At 42.2% G+C, this 21827-nt stretch overlaps 1 protein-coding gene across 1 annotated transcript in view; it reads left to right on the forward strand.

Annotated features, from left to right (window-relative positions):
* Positions 1 to 21827, forward strand: part of LOC117519168 (capping protein, Arp2/3 and myosin-I linker protein 3-like) — a 206495-nt gene that overhangs the window by 179527 nt on the left and 5141 nt on the right. The window contains exons 34-39 of the mRNA XM_034180479.1: positions 3196 to 3394; positions 3496 to 4225; positions 4406 to 4506; positions 4587 to 4707; positions 15409 to 15480; positions 17861 to 17968. Coding sequence (XP_034036370.1) covers positions 3196 to 3394; positions 3496 to 4225; positions 4406 to 4506; positions 4587 to 4707; positions 15409 to 15480; positions 17861 to 17968 — 1331 coding nt within the window. The remainder of the gene's footprint in view (positions 1 to 3195; positions 3395 to 3495; positions 4226 to 4405; positions 4507 to 4586; positions 4708 to 15408; positions 15481 to 17860; positions 17969 to 21827) is intronic.

A 21827-nucleotide genomic window follows, 5' to 3' on the forward strand; every position in this document is an offset into this window, starting at 1 on the left:
CATCCCAACAGCCAAGAGCTGTGAGCATGGATCGGGCCACCGGGCCACCTGCCCTCGACCGCCACTCAATCCTCTCTCCACCTGACCCCCATGGCCCCCTCTGCAGGTGGTGAACCCACAGGAGGGCAGGCCCACGTCGCTCTTTTGGCCCGACCACCAGGTGCTCGCGTGCGAGCCCCAACCCCAGGTCTGGCTCCAGGGTGGGGCCCCAGCTCCGCCATACCGGGCGACGTCTCGGTCCTTGATTTTTTACTGGTCATGGAGGGTCCACAGTACATTCACATAAAAACAGAGGATCATGTAAGAAACTGTTTTTAACTTTATTTACCTTCAACACAAAATGAAAACGTTCTATCATGATGGATTTACAAATACAATATTGATTAAATACATACACATGATGTGATGTTTAATGCTATGCTGAGGCTCGCCAGCTCGCCATCGGAGGCTCTGAGCTTCTAAATACCTGGGGCCACTACCTTGGACCAGGAAGACCGGTAGCAAAATTGGTGCTACTGGTCCTGACCAGTAGGCTCAAAAAATATTTCTCTAGCCATGAGATGATGATCAGTTCCGCTGACAGAGAAAACACAGGAAGGAGGGGAGAAAAACAAAAAGCAGCCAGACCGATTCACCAGACCACAACACTTCAAGTCTTGAAAGTTCTGTGGACCTCTTCTATGAACTGTGATCTTTAGTTCTTTCCATAGATTTTCTATTGGATTTAAGTCACGTGATTGGCTCATCCATTCTAGCAGCTTTGTTTTCATTCTCTGAAAGCAATTAAAAGTTTCCTTGGCTGTGTGTTTGGGATCATTATCTTGCTGAAATGTCCACCCTTGTTTCATCTTCATCATCCTGATAGATGGCAGCAGATTTTTTCTAAGAATGTCTCTGTGCATTTTTCCATTCATCCTTCCTTCAATTATATGAAGTTTGCCCGTGCTGAAAAACAGCCCCACACCATGATTTTCCCACCTCCAAACTTCACTGTGGCGTGTGTTTTTGAGGTGATGTGCAGTGCCATTTGACCTCCAAATATGGTGTGTATTATGGCATCCAAAAAGTTAAATTTTGGTCTCATCTGACCAGACTATAATCTCCCAGTATTTCACAGGCTTGTCTAAATGTTCGGCAGGAAACTTTAAATGAGATTCAACATGCTTTTTCTTCAGTCGTGGAGTCTTGTGTAGTGAGCGTGCGTACGGACCATGGCTGTTGAGTGCATTACTTATGGTTTTCTTTAAAACAATTGTACCTGCTAATTACAGGTTTTTCAGAAACTCTCCACAAGTGGTCCTTGGCTCTTGGACAACTCTTCTGATAATTCTTTTCAGTCCTCTGTCAGAAATCTTGCTAGGAGCACCTGGTCATGAACAGATTTTGGTGAAATGGTCCAAACAGTGCTCACTGGAATATCCTTCTATAACCAACACCATCCGTATGTTTTGCAACAATTAGGTTGCAAAGATCTTGTAACAGCTCTTTGCTTTTATCCATTATGAAATGTTTCTTGTGTGACATCTTGGTAATAAGACACCTTTTTTAGGCCATTAGTTGGGACTGAACCAGCTGATATTAATTTGCACTGGAAAGGAGCAGGATTGCTTTCTAATTATTGATAGATTTCAGCTGGTGTCTTGGTTTTCTAAGCCTTTTTACACCTCCCTTTCTTCAGGTGTTCAATACTTTTTCCTTATGTCATTTCACATTAGTATACATAACTTAATTTCTGTATGTGTTGGGTTGTTACCAACATTTGGTAAAAATTTCATGTCACAGCACCTTTAGAAATATATTTACTGAGAAAAATGATGATGTATTTTATATTTATTTTACCTGCTGTATGTATTTATATGTATATGTGTAGAGCATCTGGAAAGTATTCACAGTGCTTTACTTTTTCCACATTTTGTTATGTTACAGCCTTATTCCAAAATGGTATAAATTCATTTGTTGCTTCAAAATTCTACTCACAACACGCCAAACCAAAGCAGCATGTTCATGTACTTACAAAGCATGCACCACCCGCTGTGCTGAATGCATCTACAGCTCTGCCTGCTCACTGCTTACTCCAGTGACACAGTGTATATGAGAAAAAGAAAGAAGGAAACGTAGACAGATTTAGAGAATCAGGATTCATTTATCCTAAATCAATCAATCAAAAAAAAAAAATCACTCTGCAGCTCCAGGATCATCATTGTAATATGTTGAATTTTGGACCAGATTTCATTCTAAACAGCCCTGAATATCATCTTGTCACTTCAGGCAAGATGGGGGCATGGCACATTTGTCCTATAGCACCATTACCATAATGTTAAGCCCTCATTCAGTTTTTGTTGGTTTTGTTTGTTGTTGTTGTTGTTTTGTTTTGTTTTTGTTGTTGTTGTTTTTGTTTGTTTTTGTAATGTAGTAGGACATTATTTAATATCCAATTTTTCATTGCGGCCAAACATGCCTCTAATTTCCTAATATTAGAGACAATACTAATAGGCATGTACAGCTGAGTATCATCACCAAAACAACCATGGAAAGAGCCCTAGTGCAGGATTGGTTTTACTGCTGAAAATGTAGATGCATTGTTGATATTTTTGACACACTATAATTGCTGTGATGGGTGTGAGAACCAGATCAGAATTTTCAATCTACAGTAGTGTACTTCTGTGTCTAATAATATGCTGTGATATCATATCAGCAGACTGTACTGTGAATACTGCTTGCAGACTGATGTCTTTATGTGGTGTAAATTATAGGACAAATATCAAAACAAAAAATCTGCACAACCTGAATGCTCCCGTGCAAAAAGCTTTATTAAATACAGATGGCAGTAGCAGTAGTGACGTTTTGGGCGCTGCCCTTCTGCAGCACCCAAAACGTCACTTTGTTTCAATTGGTACCACCTGAACGAATTAAGTTGTTTGAACTTAGTAAGATCAACAAACGCTTACAAACGTAAGTTCAAACAACTTAATACATTTAGATGTTCCCAATTGAACCAATTCATTTACGTTGGTTCAACTGTTCTCTTTTTTCAGTGTACTGCTACTGCCATCTGTATTTTATAAAGCTTTTTGCACGGGAGCATTCAGGTTGTGCAGATTTTTTGTTTGAATATTTGTCCTTGTTGATCCAGCACGCCTTCTTTTTATATATCTCGGATGTACATGTCTTTTCTGATTTATTCGTAATTTATAGGACAGCCACAGAGAATGTATACACACTCCTTCAGCCCCCAAGGTCAGCTGCCAGAGCTGGGCCTTCAAGTGACGGGGCTGATGGGAAGACGAGCGACCCCCATGGGAAAAATACTCTTGTTCTGAGTCCACCACCAGTGCAGGGGATTCCACATCAGAGTGTGGGGGGGGGCAAGCACCCCTTTTATTCTCCTCGAGAGGTATGCTGGATGCCACACCCTGACAGTATTCATCATCCTGTAAGTGTCAGTATGACCAGGTGTGAGCTTTTATTTTGTATCCTCTCGTTTTTCTTTGGTAGAAACCAGAAGCAGATGAACAGCCTGCAGAAACAGACAAGTACTGGGTGGACGACAAGCAGAGAACAGCAGAGGTGCAGCACATGGAAATGAGACAGACAGATCTGCATGTGGAGAGACAGCGGTTAGATGACAGGCTACCAGAAAGAACATTCGGAGAGCCGAAAACAAGCAGTAGACAAGCCGACAGGTGTTGGACTGAGAGCAGACATTCAGACAGACACATGGACCGACAGTGGACGGTCGATAGACACGCGCAGTGGCAGATCGATAGAAAGATGGAAAGACAACGGATGGGTGGCAGACAGATAGACAGGTCATGGTCAGAGAATAGGTCACCTGACACACAGTCAGACCATCATTGGACAGAGAGCAGACGTTCCATCAGAACGACAGACAGACCAGTCCAGACGCTTCACTTAGCTCAAAGGCCGCTGCCTCCGTACCCATTAGATCGGACGCCCTCACCAAAACAGGAAACTGATCCTCTGACTAACACAGAGGCAGCAGCCACGGACTGGCATCAGTGTCAGCCGGACGTGCAAGACGACAGACAAGCGTGTCCTGACACTTTCATTACGTTTACGGACGGATGGAGGAGCGGGGGCGGTGTCGCTGTGAGCCGAGCTGCTTCCTGTCCATCTAAACCCGATCCTCCGCCACAAAGCAGCAAACCGACCCTGTCTAAGCTGAGGCAGCGGCATCGCCAAGAAAGCTCGAGTGCTCTGCAAGGTACTTACACAGCCCGAAAATACATTCTGAGATCTCCATACTGACCTTCAACATGTCGGTATTCTGTGAGTGCTTCATGCTGTGTACCCAACCATCACAGAACTAAGCATGGACACAAATCATCGAAGGAAACAAACCACAACTTTCTTACAGTTATGTACCTTTAAACTGTGTGTGCAGAGGAGGAAGGAGATGCAGAGAAGGATCCTGGGATGATGGAAAAGAAGGAAAGAGAAAAAAGAAGAGATTCAGAGGGTCAGCCGCCTCCAATTCCTGAAAAGGTGTGACATTTCTAGTAAAACATTAGTCAAGAGGGAAAATCTTTGTATTTATTGACTGATCTTGTCTTGTTGATGAACAGCCAAAGACATCCTCCTATGTGACTTTTCCAAAAGAATCTGAGAGGAACCTACCTCCTCCTCCTGCACCACCTCCTCTCAGTAGGCCGGGGTTTGGGTTACCAGACAGAGCTGCAAGTCAAGGTATTCACTTGATAGTTACGGAACGGTAGACCTCGGTTCAAGGAGGAGTTGACTGTTTTTGTCATATCTGTTTGCCATATTGTTGTGGAGTCAGAGGAGGCAATGTATTTTAACATTGATCCACTTCATACGGTTTTTGCTCAGTTTTGACACTCGGACACATTCCAGAATGAAACCCAACAACGTTTTGGTTTGGTGGACAAATCCTTTGAGCATGATTAGTCATGTAGTCAATTTGACTGAGTTTCATGGGTATTAAAGTGGTTTAAGGCAGCACAGTGGCTTAGTGGCCTGATAGTGAGAAGATCCTGGGTTCAGTTCTGACCTGGTCCTTTCTATGTAGAATTAGTATGTTCTCCCCGTGTTTGTGTGAGTTTCCTCCGGGTGCTACACCATCCTCCCACTTCCAAAGCCATGTATGTTCGGTGAATTGGTGGCTTTATATTGATCATATTTGTGAATGTATTTGTCGGTATGTGTTGAACCTGCGATAAACTGGCTTCCAAGATGTATCTCACCCCTCTCCCAGTGATGACTGAGATAGGCTCCAGTCTCCATTCCATGACCCTTAAGCCCCTTTCACACCAGGCCAACGCAGAGCTGCGTAATGCTGCGTACAGACTATGCTGAGCTTATGCAGCCCTATGCCAAGCTTATGGAGTCCTACATGGAAATATGCTGAGGGACACAAAGGAACACAAAGGGGTCTGCGAAAAAGACATCATAAAATGAAATGTTTACTTTGTTCGCGGCCTGTCAGCGTAGAGCACCAAATGCATTGCTCCGCATAGGTTTACACAACACTTCGCTACTGTATGTAACAGAGGTGGGACAAAGTCACTGTCAAGTCATTCTCAAGTAATGAATCGGCAAGTCCCAAGTTTTAAGTCAAGTCTCAAGTCAGCTTACAAACAATTGGTGGTCATTATGACTTGAGACGACTTGGGAGTTGACTTGAGAGTTATGACTTGCCGATTCATGACTTGAGAGTGACTTGACAGTGACTTTGTCCCACCTCTGGTATGTAAGTCTATGCAACACTGCATTACTGTGCATCATGCCTCCACAATTGTACAAAACCCTATGCCAGGGCGAAAAGTCCTTTTAGGTTTTTTATCAGTGCATACCTGCATTGCTAGATTATATTCATCCAGCTGGACTTTGCTGGCAGTGGGGCTTCAAAACCATGGAAGAAGGAGAGGTTGGGCCAAGCTTCCACGTCCACTAACTCCTCACAGAGCGATTGAGCGGGTGATTGCCGCTTTCACTTCCTCAAGTTCTCTCACGATTGTGGCACATTAAATAAAGTCTATTAACGCCTGCTCAGAGATGGATTGACAGCGACAAGAAATGTCCACGTCCACTAACTTCTCACAGAACAGATCACACGCGCAGTCGCCAGCTGTAGCTGCACTTTCACCTCCTCAACTTCTCTCACAATTGTGGCACGTTAAATAAAGTCCATTCACTTCTGGAAATAATGTATTCTGACTTTTACCAATGTATCAAATCCATTTGTGTGTCCAGGCAGTGTGTAAAAACAGCGTCAGCGTTTTTCCTACGTGCAACTTACGCAGCCACTCCTGAGTATTAGATAAGCAGCGCAATGCAACTCTACGCAGGCCCGGTGTGAAAGGGTCTTTAAATCTTTGGGGCCGACGCCGTCGTATATGACAGCTGAGACCAAGCTTTACTAAATTATAAATAACTTTTTAGTGATATGAGATAGAAACTTACTTCTTTTTTGCTGAGAAGTTAACTCCGCAGACTTTCGAGCCAGCCATTTGCTATCTTTGTACTCCTCATAGAAGCTATGTGATGATGTGTGCAATGTGAGTGTCCAATCGGAATTGGTTCACCGTCACATGGTTTTCCAAAATCCAATCGTAGGGCAGATTTACCTCACGTGATAAACCAAAGATTGTTTTTAGTAGTGATGTATTACTAGTTGGCCCATTTAAATAGTCATCTAGCTGCTTGCTCCAATGCGCTCTGCACCATTATGCACAGCGATCAGTGGAAGTGAGCAGAAGGAGCAGACGGAGGGCCTCTGATGACAATCTCATGTGCTCAAAGACAGAGTGTGTGAGTTTTAGAGATGCTTCACTCCTCATTACCTGTGAATGTTATTGAATAAGCCTGTGGCAAGCTCTCTTGCTCTGGCGTAAAGCACTGTTTACCATATCAATGGAGCGAGGGGGGAGGGGCTGCTCCTCAGAGTGTAAATGGGCCAAAAGCCCCGTTTACACATAGACGGTTTTGTCGGCAGGTAGTACGTAGACCGAAGTTCACTGTAGTTCCGGCTGTTTTTGCAGTGGAAAGGGGCGGAGCATTTCGCTGGCGTTTTGACCGCCGTACTATCCGCAAATACGCGGATAAAACGCCGCTAAATCCGCCGAATAAAGCGGCGTTTTGACGCCGTAGCATCTGGCACACGTCAGGCAATGGGGGTTAATACCCAGTTCTATCCTTTACAATCGCAGGTTAAGACGCGCGTGAGAATGGCGGTGTTCTGCTGCCGCCAATAATGCCCTGTGTACCGCTGGTTTTATCCAGGCAAATCCTGCGTTACTCCAGGATCTTTTGCATATAGGCACTGCCCCCAGAGTATAATAGGCTGAAATAGCAGGAATACATGCCTCTGTCACTGCAGGGGGAGGGCGATCATCCTCAGCCTTTTCTTCTCCTTCCTTTCCCCCTCCTCAACGTGTTGCTCCGTCTCCACCACAGGCCTCTCCTCTGCTCTGAACCAGACCTCTTGGTAAGTCCTTGCCGCTGCCAATTTTCTTTTAGGAGGCATACTGGAGCTTCTCTGCAAAAATATCTGGAGCTGGCCGCGAGTGCATGCAGCGCGCTAGCGTTTTTATACTGACCGCCACCTATCGGCCGTTTGGAACACCGTTTTAACCAGGAGGTGGCGTTTAGAACGGCGTACTGTCCGCTAGCGCCGCCATTTTATCTGCCTCTGTCGCCGGTTAAAACGCCGTTGAGGACGCTGATGTGGGCTCTATCGCCGTTTTTCACGCCGTTGGTTAGGGATACAACGCCGGCCGCCAATTACGGCGGTGTAAACTGCGGCACTACAGGAAGGGGCAGGATGAAACGGCGATTAAAAAGTATCAAATGCCATTGTTTGCATTCTCTCCGTCGTCACGCAAATTCTCTGGGAGCGCTCCCGGAATTATTCGACATGTTGAATAATTTTTTCGACGATTCCCGGTAAAGCCGGAACTAAGCCACGCCCCCTAGTGCCGGCGTTAACAATGGCGTTTGATCCTTAAGACGGCCAAAAACTCTTCCGGGATGCTTCCAGGAGCTCTTACCGTCTATGTGTAAACGGGGCTTAAGTGTCAAAGCTGCTTTGAAAGCAGGACAGAACACTCCAAAACACATTAGAAGTAGAAGTCTGTGATGTGACCTTTGTGTAATAGCAGACAGAAATTGCTTTGAGATGAAGACAAACAAAACGCATAGACCATTTTAGATATATTGTTCAAAATGTGCATTTGTATTTATTGTTTGAACCTTTTTGTGATACAGTCTTTCACACAAGAGCCTAAATTACCTTTATAAAGTGTCAAAACAGCTATTTATTATAGTTTACTGTGTGTTTTGAATAAATGTGTGTGGAAAATTATTTACCGCTTTACTTTTTCCTTTCTTATTTCTGATTGTAAACCTTTATTACACTTATAAAACACAACTATAGCATACATATTCTGAAAGTACAGGTTGTCCTGAAAAAAAGGAGAGATATATTGTGGGATGCAGGGAGAGTTGTTAACAGCAATAATAAAACATTTATGCCAGGCAAGTGAGCTGTCCAAAAAATGCCCTTGGACCCCAGAGGGTTAACTGGAATAAGCGGGTTCAGAAAACCTTAATGAAAATGAATGAATGAATGAGTGAATAAAAACACTGCATTTTTATCATTAAGACAAATTCTTGAATTATGAATGTGAGTTCAAGTCAAAGATGATACAGTTTTAAAAAATGACATCTGCTGACACTGTCAAAGACCTTTTTTTGCATAGTGCACCTTTGTAGATGAAAATAGTCACTTTATATCAGCTACATGTGAGCGATATATGATGAACATTATGATAGACATTACAGAATGTGTATCAAACATTTTAATTTAATATTTTTCTCTGATATCTGCTAGCAGCACCTGTTTTTGGCATTGAAGTTCTTGCCCAAATGTAGGTGTTTGAGAAGGGGTGTCTGGAGAGGGATGGTAGCACTGTGAGCAAATCAGCATCAAGCCCTGTCAAAAACAAAGACACACAGAAAAAACATTTCCCGATCCAACCAGCTCAAACCTCACTGCACAGAGGATTCAGGCTACATTTGCATTACTAGCTGAAAGGACCTGCTGATGGTCCGGGAGTCAAATCAAATCAAATCAATTTTATTTATATAGCGCCAAATCACAACAAACAGTTGCCCCAAGGCACTTTATATTGTAAGGCAAGGCCATACAATAATTACGGAAAAACCCCAACGGTCAAAACGACCCCCTGTGAGCAAGCACTTGGCGACAGTGGGAAGGAAAAACTCCCTTTTAACAGGAAGAAACCTCCAGCAGAACCAGGCTCAGGGAGGGGCAGTCTTCTGCTGGGACTGGTTGGGGCTGAGGGAGAGAACCAGGAAAAAGACATGCTGTGGAGGGGAGCAAAGATCAATCACTAATGATTAAATGCAGAGTGGTGCATACAGAGCAAAAAGAGAAAGAAACACTCAGTGCATCATGGGAACCCCCCAGCAGTCTAAGTCTATAGCAGCATAACTAAGGGATGGTTCAGGGTCACTTGATCCAGCCCTAACTATAAGCTTTAGCAAAAAGGAAAGTTTTAAGCCTAATCTTAAAAGTAGAGAGGGTGTCTGTCTCCCTGATCCGAAATGGGAGCTGGTTCCACAGGAGAGGAGCCTGAAAGCTGAAGGCTCTGCCTCCCATTCTACTCTTACAAACCCTAAGAACTACAAGTAAGCCTGCAGTCTGAGAGTGAAGCGCTCTATTGGGGTGATATGGTACTATGAGGTCCCTAAGATAAGATGGGACCTGATTATTCAAAACCTTATAAGTAAGAAAAAGAATTTTAAATTCTATTCTAGAATTAACAGGAAGCCAATGAAGAGAAGCCAATATGGGTGAAATATGCTCTCTCCTTCTAGTCCCTGTTAGTACTCTAGCTGCAGCATTTTGAATTAACTGAAGGCTTTTCAGGGAACTTTTAGGACAACCTGATAATAATGAATTACAATAGTCCAGCCTAGAGGAAATACAACCCCTGGCAAAAATTATGGAATCACCGGCCTCAGAGGATGTTCATTCAGTTGTTTAATTTTGTAGAAAAAAAGCAGATCACAGACATGACACAAAACTAAAGTCATTTCAAATGGCAACTTTCTGGCTTTAAGAAACACTATAAGAAATCAAGAAAAAAAGATTGTGGCAGTCAGTAACGGTTACTTTTTTAGACCAAGCAGAGGAAAAAAATATGGAATCAATCAATTCTGAGGAATAAATTATGAAATCACCCTGTAAATTTTCATCCCCAAAACTAACACCTGCATCAAATCAGATCTGCTCCTTAGTCTGCATCTAAAAAGGAGTGATCACACCTTGGAGAGCTGTTGCACCAAGTGGACTGACATGAATCATGGCTCCAACACGAGAGATGTCAATTGAAACAAAGGAGAGGATTATCAAAATCTTAAAAGAGGGTAAATTATCACGCAATGTTGCAAAAGATGTTGGTTGTTCAGTCAGCTGTGTCTAAACTCTAGACCAAATACAAACAACATGGGAAGATTGTTAAAGGCAAACATACTGGTAGACCAAGGAAGACATCAAAGCGTTAAGACAGAAAACTTAAAGCAATATGTCTCAAAAATCGAAAAATGCACAACAAAACAAATGAGGAACGAATGGGAGGAAACTGGAGTCAACGTCTGTCACCGAACTGTAAGAAACCGCCTAAAGGAAATGGGATTTACATACAGAAAAGCTAAACGAAAGCCATCATTAACACCTAAACAGAAAAAAACAAGGTTACAATGGGCTAAGGAAAAGCAATCGTGGACTGTGGATGACTGGATGAAAGTCATATTCAGTGATGAATCTCGAATCTGCATTGGGCAAGGTGATGATGCTGGAACTTTTGTTTGGTGCCGTTCCAATGGGATTTATAAAGATGACTGCCTGAAGATGTAAACATGTAAATTTCCACAGTCATTGATGATATGGGGCTGCATGTCAGGTAAAGGCACTGGGGAGATGGCTGTAATTACATCATCAATAAATGCACAAGTTTACATTGATATTTTGGACAATTGAAAGGATGTTTGGGGATGATGAAATCATTTTTCAAGATGATAATGCATCTTGCCATAGAGCAAAAACTGTGAAAACATTCCTTGCAAAAAGACACATAGGGTCAATGTCATGGCATAGGGTCAATATCAACGAGCAGATGTGATTTGATGCAGGTGTTAGTTTTGGGGATGAAAATTTACAGGGTGATTCCATAATTTTTTCCTCAGAATTGAGTGATTCCATATTTTTTTCCTTTGCTTGGTCTAAAAAAGTAACAGTTACTGACTGCCACAATCTTTTTTCTTGATTTCTTATAGTGTTTCTTAAAGCCAGAAAGTTGCCATTTGAAATGACTTTAGTTTTGTGTCATGTCTGTGATCTGCTTTTTTTCTACAAAATTAAACAACTGAATGAACATCCTCCGAGGCCAGTGATTCCATAATTTTTGCCAGGGGTTGTAAATGCATGAATTAGTTTTTCAGCATCACTCTGAGACAAGACCTTTCTAATTTTAGAGATATTGCGCAAATGCAAAAAAGTAGTCCTACATATTTGTTTAATATGCGCATTGAATGACATATCCTGATCAAAAATGACTCCAAGATTTCTCACAGTATTACTAGAGGTCAGGGTAATGCCATCCAGAGTAAGGATCTGGTTAGACACCATGTTTCTAAGATTTGTGGGGCCAAGTACAATAACTTCAGTTTTATCTGAGTTTAAAAGCAGGAAATTAGAGGTCATCCATGTCTTTATGTCTGTAAGACAATCCTGCAGTTTAGCTAATTGGTGTGTGTCCTCTGGCTTCATGGATAGATAAAGCTGGGTATCATCTGTGTAACATTGAAAATTTAAGCAATGCTGTCTAATAATACTGCCTAAGGGAAGCATGTATAAAGTGAATAAAATTGGTCCTAGCACAGAACCTTGTGGAACTCCATAATTAACCTTAGTCTGTGAAGAAGATTCCCCATTTACATGAACAAATTGTAATCTATTAGATAAATATGATTCAAACCACTGCAGCGCAGTGCCTTTAATACCTATGGCATGCTCTAAACTCTGTAATAAAATTTTATGGTCAACAGTATCAAAAGCAGCACTGAGGTCTAACAGAACAAGCACAGAGATGAGTCCACTGTCTGAGGCCATAAGAAGATCATTTGTAACCTTCACTAATGCTGTTTCTGTACTATGATGAATTCTAAACCCTGACTGAAACTCTTCAATAGACCATTCCTCTGCAGATGATCAGTTAGCTGTTTTACAACTACCCTTTCAAGAATTTTTGAGAGAAAAGGAAGGTTGGAGATTGGCCTATGATTAGCTAAGATAGCTGGGTCAAGTGATGGCTTTTTAAGTAATGGTTTAATTACTGCCACCTTAAAAGCCTGTGGTACATAGCCAACTAATAAAGATAGATTGATCATATTTAAGACCGAAGCATTAATTAATGGTAGGGCTTCCTTGAGCAGCCTGGTAGGAATGGGGTCTAATAGACATGTTGATGGTTTGGAGGAAGTAACTAATGAAAATAACTCAGACAGAACAATCGGAGAGAAAGAGTCTAACCAAATACCGGCATCACTGAAAGCAGCCAAAGAAAACGATATGTCTTTGGGATGGTTATGAGTAATTTTTTCTCTAATAGTTAAAATTTTATTAGCAAAGAAAGTCATGAAGTCATTACTAGTTAAAGTTAAAGGAATACTCAGCTCAATAGAGCTCTGACTCTTTGTCAGCCTGGCTACAGTGCTGAAAAGAAACCTGGGGTTGTTCTTATTTTCTTCAATTAGTGATGAGTAGTAAGATGTCCTAGCTTTACGGAGGGCTTTTTTTATAGAGCAACAGACTCTTTTCCAGGCTAAGTGAAGATCTTCTAAATTAGTGAGACGCCATTTCCTCTCCAATTTATGGGTTATCTGCTTTAAGCTGCGAGTTTGTGAGTTATACCACGGAGTCAGGCACTTCTGATTTAAGGCTCTCTTTTTCAGAGGAGCTACAGCATCCAAAGTTGTCCTCAATGAGGATATAAAACTATTGACGAGATAATCTAGCTCACTCACAGAGTTTAGGTAGCTACTCTGCCCTGTGTTGGTATATGGCATTGGAGAACATAAAGAAGGAATCATATCCTTAAACCTAGTTACAGCGCTTTCTGAAAGACTTCTACTGTAATGAAACTTATTCCCCACTGCTGGGTAGTCCATCAGAGTAAATGTAAATGTTATTAAGAAATGATCAGACAGAAGGGGGTTTTCAGGGAATACTGTTAAGTCTTCAATTTCCATAACATAATTCAGAACAAGATCTAAGGTATGATTAAAGTGGTGGGTGGACTCATTTACATTTTGAGCAAAGCCAATCGAGTCTAACAATAGATTAAATGCAGTGTTGAGACTGTCATTCTCAGCATCTGTGTGGATGTTAAAATTGCCCACTATAATTATCTTATCTGAGCTAAGCACTAAGTCAGACAAAAGGTCCAAAAATTCACAGAGAAACTCACAGTAACGACCAGGTGGACGATGGATAACAACAAATAAAACTGGTTTTTGGGACTTCCAATTTGGATGGACAAGACTAAGAGTCAAGCTTTCAAATGAATTAAAGCTCTGTCTGGGTTTTTGATTAATTGATAAGCTGGAGTGGAAGATTGCTGCTAATCCTCCGCCTCGGCCCTTGCTATGAGCGTTCTGGCAGTTAGTGTGACTCGGGGGTGTTGACTCATTTAAACTAACATATTCATCCTGCTGTAACCAGGTTTGTAAGGCAGAATAAATCAATATGTTGATCAATTATTATATCATTTACTAACAGGGACTTAGAAGAGAGAGACCTAATGTTTAATAGACCACATTTAACTGTTTTAGTCTGTGGTGCAGCTGAAGGTGCTATATTATTTTTTCTTTTTGAATTTTTATGCTTAAATAGATTTTTGCTGGTTATTGCTGGTCTGGGAGCAGGCACCGTCTCTACGGGGATGGGGTAATGAGGGGATGGCAGGGGGAGAGAAGCTGCAGAGAGGTGTGTAAGACTACAACTCTGCTTCCTGGTCCCAACCCTGGATAGTCACGGTTTGGAGGATTTAAGAAAGTTGGCCAGATTTCTAGAAATGAGAGCTGCTCCATCCAAAGTGGGATGGATGCCGTCTCTCCTAACAAGACCAGGTTTTCCCCAGAAGCTTTGCCAATTATCTATGAAGCCCACCTCATTTTTTGGACACCACTCAGACAGCCAGCAATTCAAGAAAATGCGGCTAAACATGTCACTCCCGGTCCAATTGGGGAGGGGCCCAGAGAAAACTACAGAGTCCGACATTGTTTTTGCAAAGTTACACACCAATTCAATGTTAATTTTAGTGACCTCCGATTGGCGTAACCGGGTGTCATTACTGCCAACGTGAATTACAATCTTACCAAATTTACGCTTAGCCTTAGTCAGCAGTTTCAAATTTCCTTCAATGTCGCCTGCTCTGGCCCCCGGAAGACAACTGACTATGGTTGCTGGTGTCACTAACCGAGTGGGGAAAAACGGTTAGAGATGTGAATGGGTTGGCGGTGTACACAGGGCTTCTGTTTAGGACTACGCTTCCTCCTCACAGTCACCCAGTCGGCCTGTTTTCCCGGCTGCTCGGGATCTGCCGGAGGGGAACTAACGGCAGCTAAGCTACCTTGGTCCGCACCGACTACAGGGGCCTGGCTAGCGGTAGGATTTTCCAAGGTGCGGAGCCGAGTCTCCAATTCGCCCAGCCTGGCCTCCAAAGTTACGAATAAGCTACACTTATTACAAGTACCATTACTGCTAAAGGAGGCCGAGGAATAACTAAACATTTCACACCCAGAGCAGAAAAGTGCGGGAGAGACAGGAGAAGCCACCATGCTAAACCGGCTAAGAGCTAGTAGCTGCCCTAAGCTAGCAGATTCCTAAAAACACATGAAGTGAATAATGTGTAAATAGTTTAGAGGTGATTCAGCAGAGGGAGTGCTTTAGTTAAGGCACGTGAAGATTACACTGTGAAACAAATCGTTATCTAGTTAACTAGATCAATCTAACTGCACAGATTAAACAGCTAACAGATACAGCAAAACACCGCTGTGCTCCGGAACAGGAAGTGATACAATACCGCAGTGAGAGCCAACCACCAGTAGAGGCCAGACGTAGAGTCGTAGACAGTCGTCTTATATATCTTTGCCACTCGTACAACAGCACTCATGAATATAATAATTACATCATTTAAAGTGATGGACATTAAGCGATCAATGTTCATCTTTTTTTCTTGTTGACTAGGTTCTTCTTGTTTAGAAGCAATGCCCTCAAAATGTTTTTCCAGTAAATGTTTTTGCTTCTTCTGTCTTACATGTTGAATACACATTATTCAGGAGAAGAAGGACTGAGACCTCAGGCACCAGTGAAACCACAGAGGAACAGAAAGGCAGTGTCTTGTGACACAGGTATAAACTGTCTGTCTGCACTGAACGCTGTTGTTACCGACTTGTAGAACCCCACTGGTCATACTGAAGTTTGAGCCAAAAATGTAGACAACATGCATGCAACACCACTGGTGACTATTTTCTAAACCAGGAATTTGATAAGGAGAAGCTTAAACATTAAAAATCAACTTGCTGACACATTAGGTTTGTGCAATGGGTCATGTGAATAAAGTGCTTTGTCATTATGCAATCTGCTGCATATGGTGCAAAAAAAAAAAAATGCTTATCCACCATGGACTCAGTGTTTTTACTGAATATGTGAGGCTAAATAACTTTTCTCCTCAACTTCCCAACATGATTATAATGCAGCTCAAATTGAAACTCTTAATAATAATACATTTCTGTAATACCTTTAAAGTAACCCAAGGTCGTTTTTACACAGAAGGCCTTGGTGAAAAAATGAAATTTCAACCATGTTTTAAAAATATCCACAGACGGCATTGCTGATGTTGGGGCGGGGGGTAGTAGCACTGAAGGGGCTGTCCTCAGAAGATCTCAGTTTGTTGTGGGGGGTGGAAAGTAGGCCCATGTATGTGGACAGCAATGACTGTGATGGGGTGTAGTGGAGAAGAAGGTCCAATAAGTACTGGGAGGAAATGGCATGGAGGGATATTTTGGTGAGAAGGAGGATTTTGTCAAACTCTGGCAGCTCTGCATCAGATCATTGTTGGGCAGGCCAAAGGTGACACCATTGCAGCAGTAGCGCAGTAGTCCATGAGGGATGGAAAGTAGGCTCATGTCTGTGGACAGCGAAGACTGTGATGGGGTGTAGTGGAGGAGAAGGTCCAAAAAGTACTGGGAGGAAATGGCATGGAGGGATATTTTGGTGAGAACAAGGATTTTGTCAAACTCTGGCATTTCTGCACCAGATCATTGTTGGGCAGGCCAAACGGGACATCATTGCAGTAAACCAGTAGTGCAGTAGTCCATGGGGGATGGAAAGTAGGCTCATGTCTGTAGACAGCGAAGACTGTGATGGGGTGTAGTGGAGGAGAAGGTCCAATAAGTACATGGAGAAATGGCATGGAGGGATTTTTTGGTGAGAACAAGGATTTTGTCAAACTCTGGCAACTCTGCACCAGATCATTGTTGGGCAGTCCAAACAGGACACCATTGCAGTAAACCAGTAGTGCAGTAGTCCATGAGGGATGGAAAGTAGGTTCATGTCTGTGGACAGCGAAGACTGCGATGGGGTGTTGTGGAGGAGAAGGTCCAATAAGTACTGGGAGGAAATGGCATGGAGGGATTTTTTTTGGTGAGAACGAGGACTTTGTCAAACTCTGGCAGCTCTGCACCAGATCATTGTTGGGCAGGCCAAACGGGACACCATTGCAGTAAACCAGTAGTGCAGTTGTCCATTGGTTGGTGGAGAGTAGGCTCATGTCTGTGGACAGCGACGACTGTGATGGGGTGTAGTGGAGGAGAAGGTCCAATAAATACTGGGGAGAAATGGCAGGGAGAGATTTGTTGGTGAGGAGGAGGGTCTTGTCAAATTTTGGGAGTTGAGTTCTGCACCAGAGCATTGTTGGTCAGACCAAACAGGACCCCATTGCAGTAGACCAGCTGGGAAGTGATGAAGGTATGAATGAGGGTTTCAGCTGCAGAGGAGAGTGAAGTCTGGCGATTTTTTTGAGGTGATCAAAGGCAGATTTAGAGATGACCTTAATGTGCAGTTGAAAAGACAGAGCAGAGTCCAGAATGTCACCTAGGGTGAGGCCCTATAGGGATGGAGAAATGGAGTAGCCATCAATGTCAAGCAACCAGTGTGGATGAGAAGGCAGATGAGCACTGTACTTGCTACGTCTAAAGTGAACAGTCAGTCATGGAGATCAGATTCAAACTAAATTAAAATTGAAGTCTGAACAAAGCCAATATGTCGTGTTAACAAGGTAGGACTGGAACCAGGAAAGTCCTTCACGAGAGGCCAACATAATCACAAAGGTAGTTAAGATGGATAGAATGGGAAACTGACATTTGTGGTCGTGATGCGAGCAGTCTCAGTGCTGTGGTGAGCTGTCAAACTTTTGCAACAGCACCATTTCATCCCACTTTACAACACTTCAGACAGCATTTTCCACAGAGATTCAACTCTCCAATTTATTTTAACTGTAAACCAGAATCTGCTGGAGTCAGTGACATCCAGAAAAAGAAGGAAATGGTCTTTTTTAAATTGTCCTCTTCAATTTTATGCTTTTAAAATGGTTGCCTATAACAAAGTGTATGATACTTATATATTTTAGACTCCAACATCAAAGTGACTACTATGGTACTTTGACATGTTACTGTGTTTTCTCGATTGACTTAAATTTTCTGTGTGTTTTCTATTTGCTACTCAATCTAGGTACAGACAGGGAAAGTCCAACTAACCTCGAAAAGCCTCCGAATCGTAAACCCCCTATGAAAAAGCCTCGACTACCCCAAAACAGAAATAAGTCTCTGGACCTGTCTGGTATGTCTCTGGTTTTGCTGTTTTGATTGTTTGTCTGTTCATTGCATCTCGACTTTGGAAAAGCATAGGCATGTACTTCATAAAATGCAGTGAGCGAATAGATGAACAACTGAATGAGTCTCTCACCTCCAACATGATAACAAAAATTATATCATCTTCACTAAAGCACCAAATTTAAATTCATCAAATTAAAATTATAATGAGGACAAATTCTTTTGCCACTGGTGAATTTAGATGCACAAAATCATCCATCTGTGTAACTTCCCATAGACCTGTTTTGCACTTGTTGAATAGTTAGTGGATACTGAATAGACACTAGATCATAGACTATGTATACAGTGGTTAAAATAAATGTCACCATTTTTCTCAGTAAATATATTTCTAAAGGCGGTATTCAAATCAAATCAAATCAATTTTATTTATATAGCGCCAAATCACAACAAACAGTTGCCCCCAGGCGCTTTATATTGTAAGGCAAAGCCATACAATAATTACGGAAAAACCCCAACGGTCAAAACGACCCCCTGTGAGCAAGCACTTGGCGACAGTGGGAAGGAAAAACTCCCTTTTAACAGGAAGAAACCTCCAGCAGAACCAGGCTCAGGGAGGGGCAGTCTTCTGCTGGGACTGGTTGGGGCTGAGGGAGAGAACCAGGAAAAAGACATGCTGTGGAAGAGAGCAGAGATCAATCACTAATGATTAAATGCAGAGTGGTGCATACAGAGCAAAAAGAGAAAGAAACACTCAGTGCATCATGGGAACTCCCCAGCAGTCTAAGTCTATAGCAGCATAACTAAGGGATGGTTCAGGGTCACCTGATCCAGCCCTAACTATAAGCTTTAGCAAAAAGGAAAGTTTTAAGCCTAATCTTAAAAGTAGAGAGGGTGTCTGTCTCACTGATCTGAATTGGGAGCTGGTTCCACAGGAGAGGAGCCTGAAAGCTGAAGGTTCTGCCTCCCATTCTGCTCTTACAAACCTTAGGAACTACAAGTAAGCCTGCAGTCTGAGAGCGAAGCGCTCTATTGGGGTGATATGGTACTATGAGGTCCCTAAGATAAGATGGGACCTGATTATTCAAAACCTTATAAGTAAGAAGAAGAATTTTCAATTCTATTCTAGAATTAACAGGAAGCCAATGAAGAGAGGCCAATATGGGTGAGATATGCTCTCTCCTTCTAGTCCCCGTCAGTACTCTAGCTGCAGCATTTTGAATTAACTGAAGGGAATTTTTAGGACAACCTGATAATAATGAATTACAATAGTCCAGCCTAGAGGAAATAAATGCATGAATTAGTTTTTCAGCATCACTCTGAGACAAGACCTTTCTAATTTTAGAGATATTGTGCAAATGCAAAAAAGCAGTCCTACATATTTGTTTAATATGCTCATTGAATGACATATCCTGATCAAAAATGACTCCAAGATTTCTCACAGTATTACTAGAGGTCAGAGTAATGCCATCCAGAGTAAGGATCTGGTTAGACACCATGTTTCTAAGATTTGTGGGGCCAAGTACAATAACTTCAGTTTTATCTGAGTTTAAAAGCAGGAAATTAGAGGTCATCCATGTCTTTATGTCTGTAAGACAATCCTGCAGTTTAGCTAATTGGTGTGTGTCCTCTGGCTTCATGGATAGATAAAGCTGGGTATCATCTGCGTAACAATGAAAATTTAAGCAATGCCGTCTAATAATACTGCCTAAGGGAAACATGTATAAAGTGAATAAAATTGGTCCTAGCACAGAACTTTGTGGAACTCCATAATTAACCTTAGTCTGTGAAGAAGATTCCCCATTTACATGAACAAATTGTAATCTATTAGATAAATATGATTCAAACCACCGCAGCACAGTGCCTTTAATACCTATGGCATGCTCTAATCTCTGTAATAAAATTTTATGGTCAACAGTATCAAAAGCAGCACTGAGGTCTAACAGGACAAGCACAGAGATGAGTCCACTGTCTGAGGCCATAAGAAGATCATTTGTAACCTTCACTAATGCCTTCACTATGGCATTAGAGAACATAAAGAAGTCTTCAATTTCCATACCATAAGTCTAAGATCTAAGATATGATTAAAGTGGTGGGTGGACTCATTTACATTTTGAGCAAAGCCAATTGAGTCTAATAATAGATTAAATGCAGTGTTGAGGCTGTCATTCTCAGCATCTGTGTGGATGTTAAAATCGCCCACTATAATTATCTTATCTGAGCTAAGCACTAAGTCAGACAAAAGGCCTGAAAATTCACAGAGAAACTCACAGTAACGACCAGGTGGACGATAGATAACAACAAATAAAACTGTTTTTTTTGGGACTTCCAATTTGGATGGACAAGACTAAGAGTCAAGCTTTCAAATGAATTAAAGCTCTGTCTGGGTTTTTGATTAATTAATAAGCTGAAGTGGAAGATTGCTGCTAATCCTCCCCCTCGGCCTGTGCTACGAGCATTCTGACAGTTAGTGTGACTCGGGGGTGTTGACTCATTTAAACTAACATATTCATCCTGCTGTAACCAGGTTTCTGTAAGGCAGAATAAATCAATATGTTGATCAATTATTATATCATTTACTAACAGGGACTTAGAAGAGAGAGACCTAATGTTTAATAAACCACATTTAACTGTTTTAGTCTGTGGTGCAGTTGAAGGTGCTGTATTATTTTTTCTTTTTGAATTTTTATGCTTAAATAGATTTTTACTGGTTGTTGGTGGTCTGGGAGCAGGCACCGTCTCTACGGGGATGGGGTATTGGGGGGATGGCGGGGGGAGAGAAGCTGCAGAGAGGTGTGTAAGACTACAACTCTGCTTCCTGGTCCCAACCCTGGGTAGTCACGGTTTGGAGGGTTTAATAAAATTGGCCAGATTTCTAGAAATGAGAGCTGCTCCATCCAAAGTGGGATGGATGCCGTCTCTCCTAACAAGACCAGGTTTTCCCCAGAAGCTTTGCCAATTACCTATGAAGCCCACTTCATTTTTTGGACACCACTCAGACAGCAATTCAAGGAGAACATGCGGCTAAACATGTCACTCCCGATCCGATTGGGGAGGGGCCCAGAGAAAACTACAGAGTCCGACATTGTTTTGGCAAAGTTACACACCGATTCAATGTTAATTTTGGTGACCTCCTATTGGCATAACCGGGTGTCATTACTGCCGACGTGAAATACAATCTTACCAAATTTAAGCTTAGCCTTAGCCAGCAGTTTCAAATTTCCTTCAATGTTGCCTGCTCTGGCCCCTGGAAGACAACTGACTATGGTTGCTGGTGTCGCTAACTTCACATTTCTCAAAACAGAGTCGCCAATAACCAGAGTTTGTTCCTCGGTGGGTGTGTCGCCGAGTGGGGAAAAACGGTTAGAGATGTGAACGGGTTGGTGGTGTACAGGGGGCTTCTGTTTAGGGCTACGCTTCCTCCTCACAGTCACCCAGCCGGCCTGCTTCTTTGTGGCTATAATTTATTCACCAAGACTTTTAAAAAAGGATGCTTTATGTGGATTATTTATTCAGATGAATCCCACTGAAATTATCAGGTTTTTTAATTCATTCATTTTGCGTGTGTTCTTATGTGTTCTTACCCAGCAGCGAAAAGTGAAAGTAAAACTGATTTATCAAAAGCCAACAGTGTAATCTGATGTGGCCGTGTCCGAATCAATACTAAAACTTATCTGTAATAAAGATACATTTTTTTGCAGTTTATCGGTTCAGCGTCATAAAAGATAACTTTTCAGTCATCAGATTCATGGTTATCAAAGATAATTTTTTTGGTTAGCTGTGCCCACCCAACCTGGTCTCACAGCAAGTTGTGATTCAGCAGCACGAAATATACATTAATCTATTGGCTAAAAGTGAAGCGGGGGGGG

This window comes from Thalassophryne amazonica, chromosome 10 (genome assembly GCF_902500255.1).
Source record: "Thalassophryne amazonica chromosome 10, fThaAma1.1, whole genome shotgun sequence".
Taxonomy (NCBI): Eukaryota; Metazoa; Chordata; class Actinopteri; order Batrachoidiformes; family Batrachoididae; genus Thalassophryne; species Thalassophryne amazonica.